General features: G+C 38.1%; 1 protein-coding gene across 5 annotated transcripts in view; it reads right to left on the reverse strand.

The window, feature by feature from the left end:
- Positions 1-19,096, reverse strand: part of LOC133538774 (dynamin-2-like) — a 54,100-nt gene that overhangs the window by 19,096 nt on the left and 15,908 nt on the right. For 3 of the 5 annotated variants that reach the window (XM_061880549.1, XM_061880548.1, XM_061880547.1), the window contains exons 3-12: positions 14,701-14,850; positions 14,400-14,603; positions 10,401-10,499; positions 10,073-10,233; positions 8,733-8,875; positions 8,527-8,662; positions 8,106-8,173; positions 7,721-7,859; positions 222-308; positions 64-134 (exon numbers count right to left, since the gene is read on the reverse strand). In XM_061880549.1, coding sequence (XP_061736533.1) covers positions 64-134; positions 222-308; positions 7,721-7,859; positions 8,106-8,173; positions 8,527-8,662; positions 8,733-8,875; positions 10,073-10,233; positions 10,401-10,499; positions 14,400-14,603; positions 14,701-14,850 — 1,258 coding nt within the window. Of the gene's footprint in view, positions 1-63; positions 135-221; positions 309-3,511; positions 3,651-7,720; positions 7,860-8,105; positions 8,174-8,526; positions 8,663-8,732; positions 8,876-10,072; positions 10,234-10,400; positions 10,500-14,399; positions 14,604-14,700; positions 14,851-19,096 lie in introns of all 5 variants that reach the window. The other 2 variants (XM_061880551.1, XM_061880550.1) reach the window with 1 other exon arrangement.

Consider the following 19,096-nt stretch of genomic DNA (forward strand, 5'->3'; position numbering starts at 1 on the left):
TGATTTTAAAAATAAAAGACTAAGAAAATGAACAAACAAGATTTGTTGAAAACAAATTCTCACTTGGCAAATCCAATGAAGTCCTCGTGATTAGTGTTGATGTAGGAAAGTTCAATATCAATCAACAGGAGCACCTAGTAGACGAAACAACACACGTTTGTAAATAAGTTGAATGATGAGTTGCAACACACACACACACACACACATGTGCACACACTAACCTGGTCTTTAGTCTTACTGTCTCTCTCTCGGATGTAGGTGGTGACGATTCGTTCGGTCTCTTCTCTCAGACGAGGATACGATCCCAACTACAGCAAACACACAGGGAGAACAAACACACAGTGCTGCGGGCGCCACAATTATACAAAATGCACAAAACCTAACCACACATTAGCATGGCAGCACCTACCCACACAAGCACACATATTACGTATGTATGATGAACACAAAGAAAAAACTGGAGGCAAGAGCAGGGAGGCATGCAAATGAAAGTGTCCAATCAGCTTGAGGTATTAAAGCTGCTGTATGTCACTGCTTTAAAATGATTTTTTCAAAAAACAAAAATATAGTAAGACCACCAACTGAGAGCATATATTACCAAAACTGGTTTAAGAGGACAGACTTAACCAACTGTTTTTATCAAGTTTGACCCAAATAATGGCTGTCTTGTACAAATGCCTGTCACACGTGCATATAGGAAAAAAAAAAAATCTTGATAACAAAAGTAATTTAAAACACTGTACTTTAGAGACTAATTTGCTGTGAAATAAAGTTATTTAAAAAAAAAATCATAAATGTTAAACAGTTCAATAATAAGGTCAATTGAATCAGATTAACAATTTCTAAGAATACTTACACCCATCAAAAATGCAAAATGTTTCACCTGGATAGCAACGAACCTAATCCGAACACTTCACTCAAAATAGACATCATAAGGTCATCAAAGTTCACATTTAAGCATTCAAACACAGCACTAGCATTTTGGAACAGGGATGAGGTGAAATAAAAAAGGTGAAAAATTTAACGGCTCCATTTGTGGCAGCATAGGGGAAAGCTATGTATAAGTTTCACTTTTGCATATCATTGCACCTAACTGTGGTGCGTTCAAAGACCCTTGATTAAAAGTTAGAAACAGAGGCGCCGCTAGTTTTTAAAGATGGTAAAACTTAACTCCCAGGAGATGCACTAATAATAATCTAATCATAATAATGATGATGTAGTATGATTCGTATTATCCATTGATGATAATTGTATGTGAACCATCCATCCATCTATTTTTTACTGCTTGTCCCTCTCTGTGTCGGAGGGGTTTTTGGAGCCTATGTACGTGAACCAGCTAATCTCTATTTAAAGTAAAGGTAAACTTGACAGATTCAAACTCTTTTTTTTTTAAGTGAATAATTATCATTTAAGTTTATATTCTGACCACTTTATATTGAATTTGTTGGGACATTTTTGTAAGAAAACCAAACCATTTAAGGAGTTTATCTAAATATGTTCTAGATATGTTAACCCCATCTTTAAAAATTCAAAAACCTAATTAAAGTTTTAAAATCTTGTTTCAACCAAATGTATGCAATACTTGTTTTTCAATGCATGTAAACATACCAAGTGTGTGTATATGATAGGCTTGCACGATTAATCAACATTTAATCGACATCAAGGTTTTAATTAGTGCAATAAATAACCGCAAGAGGCTGAGTTTTTTGTTTTTTTTCCATCGTCACCGGCATGTGAGTGACAGACATGTTCGCCAATCAGAATGGTTGCGCCTAACATTTGTTCATCTCTCGCTTCAAACGGAGAGAGAGACGTCTCACTCCGTGCATCGCTCTCAGGACCTGAGCGTGTTTATCTAACAAAAATAATTAAATGAACGCAGTGGGAGGTTACGCAAAGTAACACAAATTAGGTGGAAACAAAGACAATCACAAAGCCAAATGTCCATCCATCCATCCATTTTCTACCGCTTATTCCCTTTTGGGTTCGCGGGGGGCGCTGGCGCATATCTCAGCTACAATCGGGCGGAAGGCGGTGTACACCCTGGACAAGTCGCCAAATGTCCCGTTGTGGTAATATTTCAGCATCAAAGCAGATGGTAATATACGCCCATCAACACGAGCGAGAATACTGTGATCACATGATGGCAAACAAGAGATGTTCAACCTTGTTTTAAAACTGGAAAAAAAAGAACTTTAAGATGTTCAATATTTATCTAAGTCAAAATTTTCCTTACAGAAATGAGAGTGCATTTTATTTTTGTGTTAATGTATTTAGCATAACAGTTTTTGCCTTCATATTACAATACAATGGTATTATATCCATCCATCCATCCATTTTCTACCGCTTATTCCCTTTTGGGATCGCGGGGGGCGTTATCTCAGCTACAATCGGGCGGAAGGCGGGGTACACCCTGGACAAGTCGCCACCTCATCGCAGGGCCAACACAGATAGACAGACAACATTCACACTCACATTCACACACTAGGGCCAATTGAGTGTTGCCAATCAACCTATCCCCAGGTGCATGTCTTTGGAAGTGGGAGGAAGCCGGAGTACCCGGAGGGAACCCACGCATTCACGGGGAGAACATGCAAACTCCACACAGAAAGATCCCGAGCCTGGATTTGAACCCAGGACTGCAGGAACTTCGTATTGTGAGGCAGACGCACTAACCCCTCTGCCACCGTGAAGCCCATTTTTTGGAATATTTAAAAAAAAATCTCAAGTACCCCTTGGCATAACTTCAAGTACCCCCAGGGGTACACGTACCCCCATTTGAGAGCCACTGCTTTAGTAGTCTTGTGTATGGGGACCCAGAATTTGATGTCGCGCTCCCCTGCGTGTTTATTGGTGTGGCGTGCCTTACATTATTGGACCAAGAAGAAGGGATATAAAGCTTACAGCTCGTTCCAACGCAAGCAGTTGCAAACAGCACCTTTAAATACCGGTTGCTTTGTATGTTAAAGGTTTTAACAGTGTTTAACGTTCATGCTTGGATAACTTTTAGGAATATCTAAATGTTTCTATTTGTATTGTATTTGCTTACACTTATTATGTCAATATTTTTTCTGGAACAAATCAGAGGTCAAGCAGTGAGGTAGTACTGCATTGAAGAGGCACAACCTCAAGCTGAGAGGAATCGGTGAGAAAGAGAAAGCGGTGAAGGCCAAGAGTTGTACTGGGGAAGATGGAGAAAATGGTTTGAAGAGCAGGAAGAAGACATCTTCTCTTATGTAAACCGTGAAATTTCTGCAAGTCGTAGGGGTTTGCTGTAATCAGTGAGTGAGGGGTGGGTTAATCACCATTCCGAGTGCTGATGGGTATGTCAGTGGGTGGCTCTTAAATTGGTCTTTAAAGGGGGAATCACAGGATGACATGGGTACTGTAATCAATAACAGTTAACAAATAAACTAGACAGCGACATGTTAGTTCTTTTATCTTCCGCCTCATTCTGTCTTGGACTGTCTTGTATCATCCGGCACGCCATCTTTTTACTTTTCCAGTTTACCTTTTCTGTGCACTTCCTGATCAGGGCGACAAGCTCGGTGACGACGAGGTCGACACATTTCAGACAGGGGTCTTTCAGCTTAATGACCTGCTTTTTCACTATAGCCTCAAACGCCATGTCTGGGGTGAACAGGCCTGTCCTGTGGTGATGCATCACGGGAGTAGGAGGATTAATGTCAGGTGAGGCAAAAGTCAGAGTAGTATCGTGTAGAGAAGTGGTCAGGAAGGGTCGCGGAGAAAGGATAGCCCGAGTTGGAAAAGACAACAAAGAGAAGCATGACAAGGACAAGAACAATTATTTTAATTCTGGCCAATAAAAACAAGCTGCTGGTTTTCAAAGATGGAGACAATAACATCAATTATTTTACATTTAAACACCCCCTGATTCCCTATTATTCACATTTCGGACAATTCTATTTTTTCAACTTTGTGGTAACTGATTTTGTGAAGACACGTTTCTGTTACAGAGTTCAGTGTGGAGGAACCTGAGACCCAACCCTGATGCCAACCCCATTCAACACCTTTAGAATGAAGTTAAAAAAAAGAAATTGTGAGGCATCAAACCTGCTTTAAAATCAGTGACCTCTGACCACAAAATTTGGCTGTCGGACCCATCAGCACACTTTATTATTGACAAGCAGCAATCCTAATTTTTCAGCTAATAATCGTCAAATATTTTATATTTAATGAAGGGACAGTGCAGTATGAATTTGTGGTAATTATTTTAATTGACATTTCAGGAACAATAACATTGCATCCACAAACTCATTATTATCTTAGCAAAAAGTATATGTTAAGGTGTTCTCCTCTGCCCCCACTAATGTTTTTATTCTATACTTGTTACTTGTTAGCTAAGCAGACGGACAACATGTTCTTAATAAAGACTCCAGTTAAGTTGTATTTCAGACACTTTTCTTTGACACACTGTAAAACTGATCATGCATAAAACATGACAATAACAGTTTACAGGAAATATTAAACATGATTCAATTCCGATTTTTGGGGTGACTCTTTAGAATCAGTTCTCGATTTAACACGATTCTCAATTCTAAACGATACCCGCAATATATTATGTGGTATTAAAAATAGAATAACATATTTTCAAAACAGGTTACAAAACCTTTGATGTATAGCATTAGGAAGTTTATAACACCACCAAATATGACACTTGAATACCTACAAAAACACCAGCAGACGACAAAACTAATCAATTGAATTAGTTTTAAGAAGTTAATTAGGTCAGCAAGCAGTTTTAAAATTATAAAATTATATTTTTGAATAGACGATGTCTAATATTTTTTATTTTCGACAGTGCCAATATGTTGACACGCACACAAACAGGTGTATTTTCCCTTGCAATCGTCTCTTTGCAGCGCAGTCATCTTCTTTCTCACAGCCATTTCAGACGAAATAAATATAGACGTTAAACAGCAGACGCAGAACAGTTTTAGTCTTGATAAATCCATTGTGAGTGCTGAATTATTCTATTTGCGTTTTCTCCTTCCGGTATTGTCGGTGTTATAATAATCCACATACTGTATATTCTTCTTATACAGACACATGTGCTTTCTAATTCGCTCATTTGAAGTACCATTAGAGTGGAAAAACAGGATTGGGCTTTTTATGCTTAATTGTGTTGTTTGATTGTATCCATTAAACCATGTCCAATTGTAATTACAATCCACACAGTATGTGAAAATACAGTCTAATTATTATAAAATGCCACAAATTCGGTCAGCCATTTTGAATATTACGCTCGGAATACCTTCGGTAATTTTCGTAGATTGACGTCACTGGTGGAACGCTTCTGCAATCTGACCAAAAAACGCAAAAATTAGAAAGACATGTTGACATGTAGAAAGAGATGGGCCATCTATCATTAACAATCCCAATGTAAGATGAACACATATGTTGTTGTTTTTAAGCATTCTTATTCGTAAATAAATAAATTGATAAAAAGTCCGCTAACAATGGAATCAATGGGGGCTCTCTATTTTGCCCACAAACTCTCTAAATTACCATCAAACAATACACTATTTAAATCTTGTGACCTGAATGTTAACCAAGTATTAGTAATGTTGATATTATAAGTGCTAAAGCAGACAAATTATTTGTAGCATTGATAACCGAGAGCTAATTATAGTTTATACTGCACTGGACTTAAGGAGAGACTTTAATGTAGTTATAAAATGAAACTGAAGATGGCAGTTATGGCACATATATGGATGCAAACTGCCGTAAAACTGTAAAGAAGAAGAAGACACTTATACGGCATGGGAGCATTGAGCTGGCGGTGTCTTGTTTGCTGCCATTTCTGCTACTGTTGCATCGCGTCTCGGCACGTCAAAGTTATTTTAGATTATAAATCATGCCTCTGATCTGGGTAATAAGAACATTTTGTCATGAATCTAGAAGTTATTCATCTGTAACATTCAGGTTATACCCGGAGGTGAAGACAAACACACTACAACAGACAACAGTGTCTACAGCAATTTTTTTAACCCTTTGTGCGGAATAAAATTAATTACACATCTGAATAGGAAGATATGGACATCTTATCAGTCGTCATTTCAATGAGAGCAGACATTGTACAGTAAGAGATCGTTTATTTATGTTTTTATTTTTTGTTTAGCACTTAGCAGTACTGCTACATGATACTTAGTGTTTCACTAAAGCTGGATCTGTTTAGCATAGATTCTAAAACGTGTAGCTCCTCCTCTTTATATTCAGGATAAAAAATATAAGTTTCTGGATCATCATTTGTCTCAAAGTAGTTTTTGTTGTCTCTCACAAAGTCTGCATGGTTTTTATTGTTGTTGGTGGGGAAGGGATCTGTGGTTCCTACCTCTAGTCCAGGGGTAGGGAACCTATGGCTCTAGAGCCAGATCTGGCTCTTTTGATGACTGCATCTGGCTCTCAGATAAATCTTAACTGATATTGCTTAACACGACAAGTAATGAATAATTCCGCTGGTAATCAGTGTCAAAAATAACGTTCAGGAAGTCGCATTAATGGTAAAAAGTGTTTTATTTATTGTTGGTTAGCCTCAGAATAACAATGTTATTAAAAAGAATAAGAGACTTATTATACTCAAAAAATGTTGGTCTTTCTTAAAAATGCACGCATATAGTTGTATTCAGTGTTAAAAAAAATAAAATATATGGCTCTCACGGAAATACTTTTAAAAATATTTGGCTTGTATGGCTCTCTCAGCCAAAAAGGTTCCCGACCCCTGCTCTAGTCACACGATCACATGACTGGCTAGCTAATTATCTCTCAAAAGGGCTCAGATATCTCCATGAGATTGATACTGTTTTGATCATATCTATTTATTTGCAATCTTTGTAAATCTTTCAGTGTCATACATCAGATATGTACATGATAAAAGCTTCAATATAGAGGCAACTTGTTTTTCTACTCTACTGGTACTATAAGAGACGCAACGTGTACTATCAAGTTTGCACCTGTTTTAATACGGGCAAACTTTTTGTAGATCAAGCCCATAGTCCCTCCAAAATGTCATGTCTTCCTCAAGGCCTCCTACCAGTCAGACATGCTGTAAACACCTCCCTCGGGAGGCGCCTGGAAGGCATCATAACTGGATACTTGAGCCACCTAAAAGTTTTCAAAGTGAATCTTAAGTGGTTTTATAAAAACCTTATGAGAGCATGTTCTACACACAAATTAAATGACAACATTTTATCCAGGTTAAATACATTATACAGTAGACACTGTCTAGCTATACTAAACAGGCCTCATTGTTTAATACCCTAACACCGTAAGGTTTTTGCAAACAAATGGATGGAGTAAGATCAGAGTGCACAGAACATTGTAGCAGATCTTTAGGGTAAGTATTTGAGCAACCACTAATTTTGCAGCAAGATTAGGAAGTTTGAAAAAAAAAAGTAAAAGCCTGCAGCTTGTTTTTTTATAAACCGGTACAAGAACAAATATAGAGACTTGTTTCCGACCACACAGCCACAGTGCAGCCGGGACTTTTGCATATGTTTACAAAGAAGTGAACTTAAGGGTTAAGGGAGGTTATCACAGAAAGGATGCGTGCACAAACAGATACAAGTTATAATGCAAAAGTGAAAATGAAGAACACAACTGTAGCGGTACATTGACAAAAGCTACTAGCTGAACTGCTCTTGGCCAACCTCTCTGATGTGCAAGCATGGCATCAGAGCAGAAGACCATGCAGTGGTACCTTATTGGTGCACTGTCTGACTGTGTTGATGAGCTCCTGGATGACCATGTCGATGCATTTCAGACAGGGTTCTTTCAGCTTAATGATCTGCTTTTTCACTATGGCCTCAAACGCCATGTCTGGGGTGAACAGGCCTGTCCTGAAGGACATAGAGATGGGACGGACAAGGAGCAGGAAAACAGGAAGTGCACAAGGGAAGAAGACACTTAGAAACAAGACAACAATGGGGTATCTAAAGATTACAAATAACTTAAATCAATAGGAAAATGAGTCATGAGAAATGGGTTGATATTGTAAGTTATTGTAAGACAAACACGGGAGACAGCTCACAGACACAAAAAACAAAGTGTTTATGTGCAATACTGTCACAGGCTGTTCAACTTGCCTGACTCCATGAATGTTTTTGATGGCGTAACTGATCTCCTTCCTCAACTCCTTCTCATCAAACTCCATCTAAGGCACAGAGCATAAAAGCCTTAAATACTTCATGAGGAATAAGTATATGCCATTATAAGTACAGCCATTATTACTGTTAAAGGGGCAGTTTGCAACCGAGAGAGTGCTCACTTTCCAAAATATTGTAAGTATTACATCCCGCCCCCTTACGGCTGTTCAGTTAAACTACAAATGGTAACGTAACCTAGCCGGTGGGGTTTGTTGTTAAAGTTAAAGTACCAATAATTGACACACCCTTGATCACCCCCTGGAAGTTGTAGTATATGGTTGGAAAAATGTAACTTTGAGCAGGTTTCAAACAGCCACTTTAACTAACATCTTCTGAGCATAGACATTGTAACGGTGGTCACCTTCACGAGCTCAAAGGGAAAGCGCTCATGAAATATGCGGTTGATCTTTGCTCCTCCAGATAAGTTAGAGGTGTCCACCTGATCTCCTGAGCCTTCGATGCACTTTTCAAAATCCACTCCAAACTGCTGCACCATCCTGCACATAAGGAGCAGAAGGGCAAATTAAACTGTCTTCAAATTGTTGGGTCTTGTGTGTGTGCACTGACTGAAGCAAGGCCTTGGTTTTGCGTGTAGGATCATCAGGGCGAAAGTTTTTGTATTCTTCTACCTCTTTCTCCAGGGAAAGCAGCTGGCTTTGGAGCTTACTGCGTAACCCTGGCAGAGTGTCACGAATGTGGTTGGTAAGTTGCTGTAGAAAAAAATACACACATTTGAAAATAACATCTATAATGTTAACCAGAATATAAGATAGTATTTTTTACCTTAGAAAAAAATATGAAATATAAGGTTGTTTTATAATTCAATCAAAAATACACCTCAAAAGTCGTGCAAAACTTTGGCGAGATTTGAGAGCAACATGTCTGTTTGAACATGTTTTTTACTTTTTCTAAGGGTTTTTAATTTCAAAAGTTACTTATTACTCAAAAGAGTATTTGAAAAAAGTATTTTGAACTATCTCAAGACATCATGTAATTGTTGTCATCAGTTATTTAGTTAGTTAATTAGTTAGCAAATAAACTCTAAATGTTGTGGAAATTTTTTCAGGAAATGCTACACATTAAAATGGGAACGACTAATTAGATTTTGGGTCTAATCTGGATAATTTCTACTACATTACCTTCTGTGTGTGTGTGTGTGTGTGTGTGTGCGTTTGTGTGCGTGTGTGTAGGCTAGCGGCCCCGCACACACAAAAATAGTGGAGACAGACAAGCGTATTCACTGTTTTTTTCATTGTGTTATAGAAAGCTCAAAAAGTTATGAGCGGATTTTCATCCACCTTTCAGCAAATGTCAGAAATTAGATAAGGAACAGGTAATTACATTTTGGAATTTCGTCTAATATTAAGATTGTTTTACTATCGAAAGTTTGACCCTGAATTGGATGATTTCTATTTGTTTGCCACATTAGAAAGTTCTTAAGGTCTAGAACTTTGAGAATTATGTTCACATTATAAGCATATCTGAATGGACAGACCAACAAAAAACATTCAAAGGTGATACTGTCGTACGAGATTTATTTCAGCCTGTAGTGATTTCACCAAAACTAAGTAATACACTGTAAGACAAGCACTTCTCTGGCTTTTTTGTCGTAAAAAAAAAAACTTGCAGTGCATTGTGAACAACTGTAGCTATGGTTACCAACACTATAGTTTATATCGACCAATTTATAGGGCCTGCAACTCGCACATGCAAGTTGGATCAACTTCCCCCCCATTTTTTACTAAAAATAACTGGATGGATGAACACATTTTTAGGGTTTAAATATTTGTTTCCGACTAAATTACAACTAAGAGAATGCTTTAAAATATATTTTTGATTCAAACTTTAATTAGATCTAATTATATTTTAAATGTTGCCCTGTGGGCATCGTTTGGTGTGTGACTGACCTGATTAAGTGCCTTCTGTAGGTGTGGCGTGCCCATACGCTCTGCAATGTGTCTGTATGCAGGATGGGACAAGAAGAACTTGCGCTCAGCTGCCAAAGCAACACGAATGTCTTTCTTGCCATCAATGTCCTTCTGACTGCGGTTCACCACGCCAATATAACCTTTTAGGAATACATAATGAACATTCTGCATTACTACAATTTCAAACTAGATGTGTTCTATTGATAAGAATGACAGTGAAGGTGCCATTAAAGATATCACACTGACAAATACATTTAAAAATAGGTAAACAAAAAATAACTGCATAGTTGTGAGTGTGTGGCCTAACCTCTTCGGAGAGGAAGTAGTTTGTTTTCCAGGATGTCTCGAGCGTCCGTCCCCTCATCCATCAAGTCCAGCTTGGTGATCACTCCGATAGTCCGCAAACCTAAAGACAAATGTGTCGGTGCTAAAAATGTCTCCCAGATAGTTTTTATTTCTTAATATCTTTAAAATCTTTAATACAAACATTAGACTATATGTTTTCAGTTAAATGTCAGCCTCTCAGTATGAACATTTGAATCCTCTTTTGAGCGTTGTGTTGAATTTGCATAGTCTTTCCCTGTGTGCAAAGGTTTTCTCTGGATATTTCTGGGACTTTTAGCATGAGCGTCTTTATTCATGCTTAAACAAAACACAAGCCCACAGCCGGGTGTCAGGAGTCTTTTTCATTGAACTAATAATCATGTTGACAAGGAAGAACACTATACACATCCACAGCAACATCTAACTCAAATCAACTACACTACAATCAGGGCATTCAATCGATCGCAACTGGACTGTTTGGTTTATCTTAGAAGACGTTTCGCCTCTCCGGGTAGGATTCATCAGTTTGTGCTAATAGACTTAGAATGGTCCGATCTAGACAAGATCAAACAGTCAAGTTGTTATTGATTGAATGACCTGAGATGACGATGACCTGGATGAATGAGAACATTCATACACAACTACACTACTACTACTGCTATGTAGTAGTAGTACTAATTTTGTTTACCATTTATTTACCCAAGAAAGTCCAATTGAGATTAAGAACATCTTTTACAAGGGAGTCCTGCCACCCACATGCAGACACCAGTGTGAGTGGCACTGGGAGCAAGGAGGGCGAAGTGTCTTTCCCAAAGACACAACAGGAGTAACTAGGAAGGCGGATGCTGGACTTTTACCAGGAAGCTTCAAGTTTCTGGATGATTGTGCCCCATATGAGCGACGCCACCTGTTGTACCGTTACACGCCTAGTGTAAGGGTACACAAAAATTTCGGTTCGGTAGATACCTCGGTTTAGAGGTCACGGTTCAGTTCATTTTTGCTACAGTAAGAAAACAACAAAATAAAATTTTTTGGGTTATTTATTTACCAAATTTGCAAACAATGGCTTTATCCTTTAAACATTGGGAACACTATAATAATTCTGCCCACGTTAATTAACATTAAACTGCCTCAAATTGTTGCTCAGATTAAATAAAATGACAAAACTTTTTTTCTACATGTAAAAAATGCAACAAATAGACCGTTTCTAGTCAACTCATCATGCTTAATTTATAACAGCATTTGGGAAGCCTGTAGTTGATTTTTATTATGGAAATGTTATATTTTTATCAACATGTGATAGCAGAGACCCTGCCATTCAAAGCTTTTCTGTCCGTAAAACACACACACACACACACACACACACACACACACACACACACACACACACACACCGCAAAAGGAGCTAACGTTACGCTAAAAGCTAATCAGCCTTCACCTCAAGCCAGAACTGCGAGCGAGCTGAGCTGCAGTTTAAGTTTCTAGAAGGTCAACGGGCTCATAGTAATGTTAGTAGTAGTTGACTGGGATGTGTTTATTATAATTTGGGGAGAGTACCCTGCCTATGCTCACCTGCTAAACACCTATCTGCTCGACGCTGAAGCATTTACTACATGCGCTCTGAATACGCACTGCTGATTGGCTGTTACCGCTATATATGCAACCAATCAGATGGTTGTGTGGGTGGGACATTGCTGGGTGCTGAGACAGAGGCAGAAGAAGCAAAGCATCTTGTTAAGACTTTAGCTTACAAACTTGTTCGGTACACCCCTGTATCGAAACGGTTCAATACAAATACACGTACCGTTACACCCCTACCCACTACTACTACTAAATGGTAAATGGGTTATACTCCTATAGCGCTTTGCTTCCTTCAAGGTACTCAAAGCGCTTTGACACTATTTCCACATTCACCCATTCACACACACATTCACACACTGGAGACGGGAGCAGCCATGAAAGGCGCCCCTTCAGGAGCAAGGGTGAAGTGTCTTGCTCAAGGACACAATGGAAGTGACTAGGTTGATAGAAGGTGGGGATCGAACCAGGAACCCTGAGGCCACAACAGCGCCACCCCGGGAACGTTGTGGCCCCCATTTTCAAACTACTACTACTACTACTTCTACTACTTTAATACTACTACTACAGCTATTACTACTGCTACTATGGGCCATACAGAAAACCAAACATGTAAACATGACGGGATTTATAAAGTGCTGGGTAGGACAGACTAGTACAAAGGCAACTGATTCAGAAGTTACAACGTACTGTTTAAGATATAGGCAATATTATTGCAACTGTCCATCACCATGTTGACCAGGAAGTACCTCGTACACATCTAAGGCAACACATAACACAAATCCACTACTACTACATGGGTCATACATTAAAAACTAAGCACTAACATGTAAACCTGAGGGTTTTTATAAAGTGTTTGCAAAGCATGCTGGGTACTCAAGAGGCAACTGATTCAAACGCTACAAAATTATGTTCATGAAATAAGAAAAATTGTTGCAATTGTCCATCATCATGTTCAATCAATCAATCAATCAATCAATGTTTATTTATATAGCCCCAAATCACAAATGTCTCATCTATATAGTTACTTTGGTAATCTACGTCACAGCAGCTTAGACGAGGCACCAAGCAGTGTGGGTGGGAAGCGTTTCCACGGACGCGGAAGGAGATTTTCACAACAAAGTTCTAAAGCTTAGTGACATATCGAATATATCAGATTGTATGTGTGTTTATTTAGTACACTTCGTGTTCATATTTCACGTTTTGTTGCATTTCAATCAATCAATGTTTATTTATATAGCCCCAAATCACAAATGTCTCAAAGGACTGCACAAATCATTACGACTACAACATCCTCGGAAGAACCCACAAAAGGGCAAGGAAAACTCACACCCAGTGGGCAGGGAGAATTCACATCCAGTGGGACGCCAGTGACAATGCTGACTATGAGAAACCTTGGAGAGGACCTCAGATGTGGGCAACCCCCCCCTCTAGGGGACCGAAAGCAATGGATGTCGAGCGGGTCTAACATGATACTGTGAAAGTTCAATCCATAGTGGCTCCAACCAGGAAGTACCTCATAAACAGCAACACATAACAAAAGTCAACTCCAACTACTACTACACATACTACAATTACTACTACTAATACATGAGCCATACGTAACCACTAGGCACTAACATTGAACACGTAAACCTGACAGTATTTATAAAGTGCATGCAAGGCATGCTGGATAATCCAAGGGAAAGTCATTCAGAAGCTGTTTATGATATAATAAAAAAAATGTTGCAATTGCTCATCATTGTGTTAACCAGGAAGTACCTCATACACATTCACAGCAACACATAAAACAATCAACTTACTTCTACTACTAGTACTATTGGGCCATACATAACAACTAAGCACGGTATCTAATAAAGTGAGGTAAGTCATTCTGACACTACAATTTGTTGTTTAGGTTATAACCAAAATTGTTGCATGTTTTGCTTTTTTTGTTCAAACATCCTTTTGAAAATTAAAAATCTGATGAGCTGTGAAAAATATTATTAAGGGAGATTTTAAGTTGTCAATAGGTGTGAATGGTCATTTATGTGTCCAGTGATTGACTGATAAACAGTCCAGGGTGTATCCTCACTCAAAATCATAGTACCGTAAATAGATGAATCGATGTATGAAAGTAGAAATATTAAAAAGCTTCTTGTTAAAGGAATGCATGATAGCTTGGTCAAATCAAATTAAAAATAATTGCCTCATTGGATTACAGAAGAATCACATTAAATACTAATTAATTCAATTCCTTCTAATTGTTTTACGGGTAGAAAGCCAAATGCGAATGGAAAATAAAGTATTTTGTTCTAATGTGGTGGGGTTATAGCACATGGACATTGAACAGACAAAGATAAGCTAATAATCCAACAAACACAATTTTAATTGTGTAGAAATACGTTTGTACAAGTCGTGTTACCTTGGGGGTCCACCTCTTTCGCAATCTTGAGAGCGTCAGAGTTGGCAAGGTCAGTGTTGGCCGGAGTGACGGCCAGGATCAGGCAGCTCTCCTTGGTAATGAACTGTAGCAGCATGTCTCTGATCTGGTGTTCGATGTCTACAGGCTGGTCTCCGACAGCCACCTTTGTCATCCCCGGCAGGTCGATCAGGGTCAGATTCAACACTGACAGGTATTGATTTGGGAGAGAAATGACAGAGGAGATATAAGGCTTGCAGCAAAATGCCAGGGAAACCGTTTGTCTGTGTGTGTGGTTCCTCACCATGAGGGGAGTAGACTCTGAGGTTGATGGGGATGGGTGAGATGCCCTTGTTGGACCCGGTAAGTCGGTCAGTCTCTGCTTCAATCTCCTGACGGACTTCATCAAAGTCCACAAATTTCCGACCCTTACAGTGCAGGAACTCTGCATACTCTGTAATTAAAAAGTGTTAAGATAGAATTATGGTTTGTCTTTATCTGTGCTGTACAAATGCTATAGAATAGACCAGGTGTGCCCATTAGATCCATCGCGAAGAGGGTTTCGGTTGATCGCCAGGCATGAAAAAAAAAAGAGACCTAAAATTGATTTATCATCAATCTTCACTACAAGGTCATTTTTGCCACTTGATTGACATACACGGCAAGCTAGGATCTTGTGAGATGATCAATGGCTGCTGCGAACTCAGTATGAAGAAAAACACAACCGGCAGGAACGCAAGAGAAAAATGTTATTTCAACACAGACCCTCTCTCCAAACCCCTGCCGTCAAAAGTGTAAAGACGGCACAGTTCCTGTCTTCACAATAAAAGTGCTGCTCCATCCTGCCCGCGCTAACAAAATAAGAGTCTCAGAAAACTAGCACATACAAGATAGGCAGCTACAGAGTAAGCCTCCAATTTATTTCTCATAAGGGTATAAAAACGAGTATTAAGTTGGACAAAAAACAAGCTAAAAACCAAGCTTTTATGTGGTATTGGAAAAAAAGGAGGACTCTTTTTTTTCTCTGGATCTTATCGCCACTACTGCAAATCTTTTCTAAATCAAATCAATGCAACCCTCCTGAATAAGGTAATACACCAACCTATATTCTTGTGATCAAGAAAGAAGGGAACATGCATTTATATGTATACACACATATATTCTGTATACAGTATATTCTATACGTATATATATATATATATATATATATATATATATATATATATACATATATACATATATATATATACATATATATATATATACATATATATATATATATACATATATATATATACATATATATATATATATATATATACATATATATATACATATATATATATACATATATATATATATATATATATACATATATATATACATATATATATATATATATATATATATATATATACATATATATATACATATATATATACATATATATATATATATATATATATATATATATATATATATATATATATATATACATATATATATATATATATATATAATCTTCTTTGGCAGCTTAGTCACGGAATATAATGCTAATTTACACTCTTGGGTCAAACACTTATTTTGATTTTGATGTTTAATTGTATTTATTTATTTTTTAATGGTACTTTAATTATCATTAATAGTTTATTGTTTTTATTGAAATAGTTTTGTCCTCCTACTTTATTCAATTATTAGTAATATATTTTCAGTTATAATGTGTGTTGTAACTGTACACTGTACAATACAATGATTTAATTATAATTTTCACATTCTAACTTGATGTTTGTTGACAACGCCTAACATGGCTGTAATATAATCATATATTTGTACGTATATGATACTTAAATAGGCTGTTTGCAACATTTACTCAGATGTCTAGAGGACGCTAACTTAACAATGTATTTTACACAGTTGTCCCAAACTCTTTCGTCTTCTAGGACGTAATGACGTAACTACCGTATTTTTCCGAGTATAAGTCGCACCTGCCGAAAATGCATAAAAAGAAAGGAAAAAAACATATATAAGTCGCACTGGAGTATAAGTCGCATTTTTTGGGGAAATGTATTTGATAAAACCCAACACCAAGAATAGACATTTTAAATAAAGGCAATTTCAAATAAATAAATAGTGAACAACAGGCTGAATAAATGTACATTATATGACGCATAAATAACCAACTGAGAAGGTGCCTGGTATGTTAACGTAACATATTATGGTAAGAGTCATTCAAATAACTATAACATATAGAACATGCTATACGTTTACCAAACAATCTGTCACTCCTAATTGCTAAATCCCATGAAATCTTATACGTCTAGTCTCTTACGTGAATGAGCTAAATAATATTATTTGGTATTTTACGGTAATGTGTTGATAATTCCACACATAAGTCGCTGCTGAGTATAAGTCGCACCCCCGGCCAAACTATGAAAAAAACTGCGACTTATAGTGCGAACAATAAGGTGCCTGCGTATGTAACACATGGGTGTGGTTAGCTATTGATAGCAATTTGGGTAGCTAGCGTTAGCTGTCATTGAATGTATATTCTATCATAACAACAACATGACTGCAAATTGTTTGTTGCTTCTCTTGGATTGCTTTTGTATGTGTGCACATGCTCCCTGCGCAAATGTGTTGACGAGACAGGGTGAGTGACCGCCGTAAACACTAGTTATTTTATTCAAGGCGATAAAAAAATGTACTCCATAAACTCATATAAAATATAGACATTTTTAAAACAAATGTTTTGTGTTAAACCACTAATGGTAACACAAGCTGGACAATTGTGTTCTTGTTATATGTTTTGCTTTGAAAAACGTAACTGTGAGAAAGTTGCAAACAACCCCTTTAAGTAGCAATTATCCCTATGGGCTGTTAAAGGGATGTGACCGCGACGCTGATGAACCAAACTAAAACTAAATAGAACAAGCAACAGCGTTGATGATCATGTGACCATCGGGTTCTTGGTCATCTCCGTAACTAGAGCCGTTCTCCCCCAATCGCTCAGTTGAGACGACCACTCGGCTCTAGCAAGAGTCCTGGGGATTCCAAATGTCTTCCATTTACGGATGATGGAGGCCACTGTGCTCATTGGGACCTTCAAGGTATCAGATATTTTTCTGTACCCTTCCCCAGATTTGTGACTCGAGACAATCCTTTTTTCGGAGGTCTACAGACAATTCCTTCAGCTTCATTCTTGGTTTGTGCTCTGCCAAGCACTGTTAAGTGTGGAACCTTATATACAGACAGGTTTTTGCCATTCTAAATATTGTCCAACCAACTGAATTTACTACAGGTGGATTACAATTAAGCTGTTGGAACATCTCAAGGATGATCAGTTTAAGCAGTAGGCCCTAAGCTCACTTTTGAGCTTCATTTGTAAAGGCTGTAAATACTTAAAGGCCTACTGAAATTAGATTTTCTCATTTAAACAGGGATAGCAGGTCCATTGTATGTGTCATACTTGATCATTTCGCGATATTGCCATATTTTTGCTGAAAGGATTTAGTAGAGAACATCGACGATAAAGTTTGCAACTTTTGGTCGCTAATAAAAAAGTAGCAGACGATGTGCGCCTAACGTCACGGCTTGTGGAGCTCCTCACACCCTCACATTGTTTACACAAATGGCCACCACCAGCGAGAGCGATTCGGACCGAGAAAGCGACGATTTCCCCATTAATTTGAGCGAGGATGAAAGATTTGTGGATGAGGAAAGTGAGAGTGAAGGACTAGGGGGAAAAAAATAAAAAAATAAACGGCAGAGCGATTCAGATGTTATTAGACAAATTTACTAGGATAATTCTGGAAAATCCCTTAACTGCTTATTTTGTTACTAGTGTTTTAGTGAGATTATATAGTTGTACCTGTACAGCATGAAAGTCGGAGGGGTGTGGCCACGGGTGTGGTGGCCGCCAGTGTCTCCGAGAGAAGCTACTTTTCTCGACTAGGCGAAGGCAGCAGTGGCTGAGATTTTTTTTTTCCCCCTCCTCCACGGTGTAAGTATCCGACGGTCGGGGACGGCCGGTGGGAGGAGGCAAGAGAGTCCGCAGCTGCAGTAGGAACGACGCAAGCTCTCCGCTCATGTCTACGGTAAGAGCCGACTTAATACCACCATTTTCTCACCGAAACCTGCCGGTTGACATGTGGTAGGGAACCATGTTCGCTTGTTCCATATTAAAGCTTCACCGTCATCTTTCGGGAATGTAAACAAGGAAACACGGGCTGTGTTTGTGTTGCTGAAGGCGGCCGCAATACACCGCTTCCCACCTACATCTTTCTTCTTTGACGTCTCCATTATTAATTGAACAAATTGCAAAAGATTCAGCAACACAGATGTCCAGAATACTGTGTAATTATGCGATTAAAGCAGACGACTTATCGCTGGGATCAGTGCTGGATCAAAATGTCCGCTACAATCCGTGACGTCACGAGCACGCGTCATCATACCGAGACGTTTTCAGCAGGATAATTCGCGCGAAATTTAAAATTGCAATTTAGTAAACTAACCCGGCCGTATTGGCATGCATTGCAATGTTAAGATTTCATCATTGATATATAAACTATCAGACTGTGTGGTCGGTAGTAGTGGGTTTCAGTGGGCCTTTAAGTAAATGTGATTTATGTTTTTGTTGTTTTTAACAAATGAGCAAAAATGTGTAAAAAAAAACTAACTAAAAATAAAATTAGAATTTCGGG

Source organism: Nerophis ophidion, linkage group LG20 (assembly GCF_033978795.1).
Source record: "Nerophis ophidion isolate RoL-2023_Sa linkage group LG20, RoL_Noph_v1.0, whole genome shotgun sequence".
Taxonomy (NCBI): domain Eukaryota; kingdom Metazoa; phylum Chordata; class Actinopteri; order Syngnathiformes; family Syngnathidae; genus Nerophis; species Nerophis ophidion.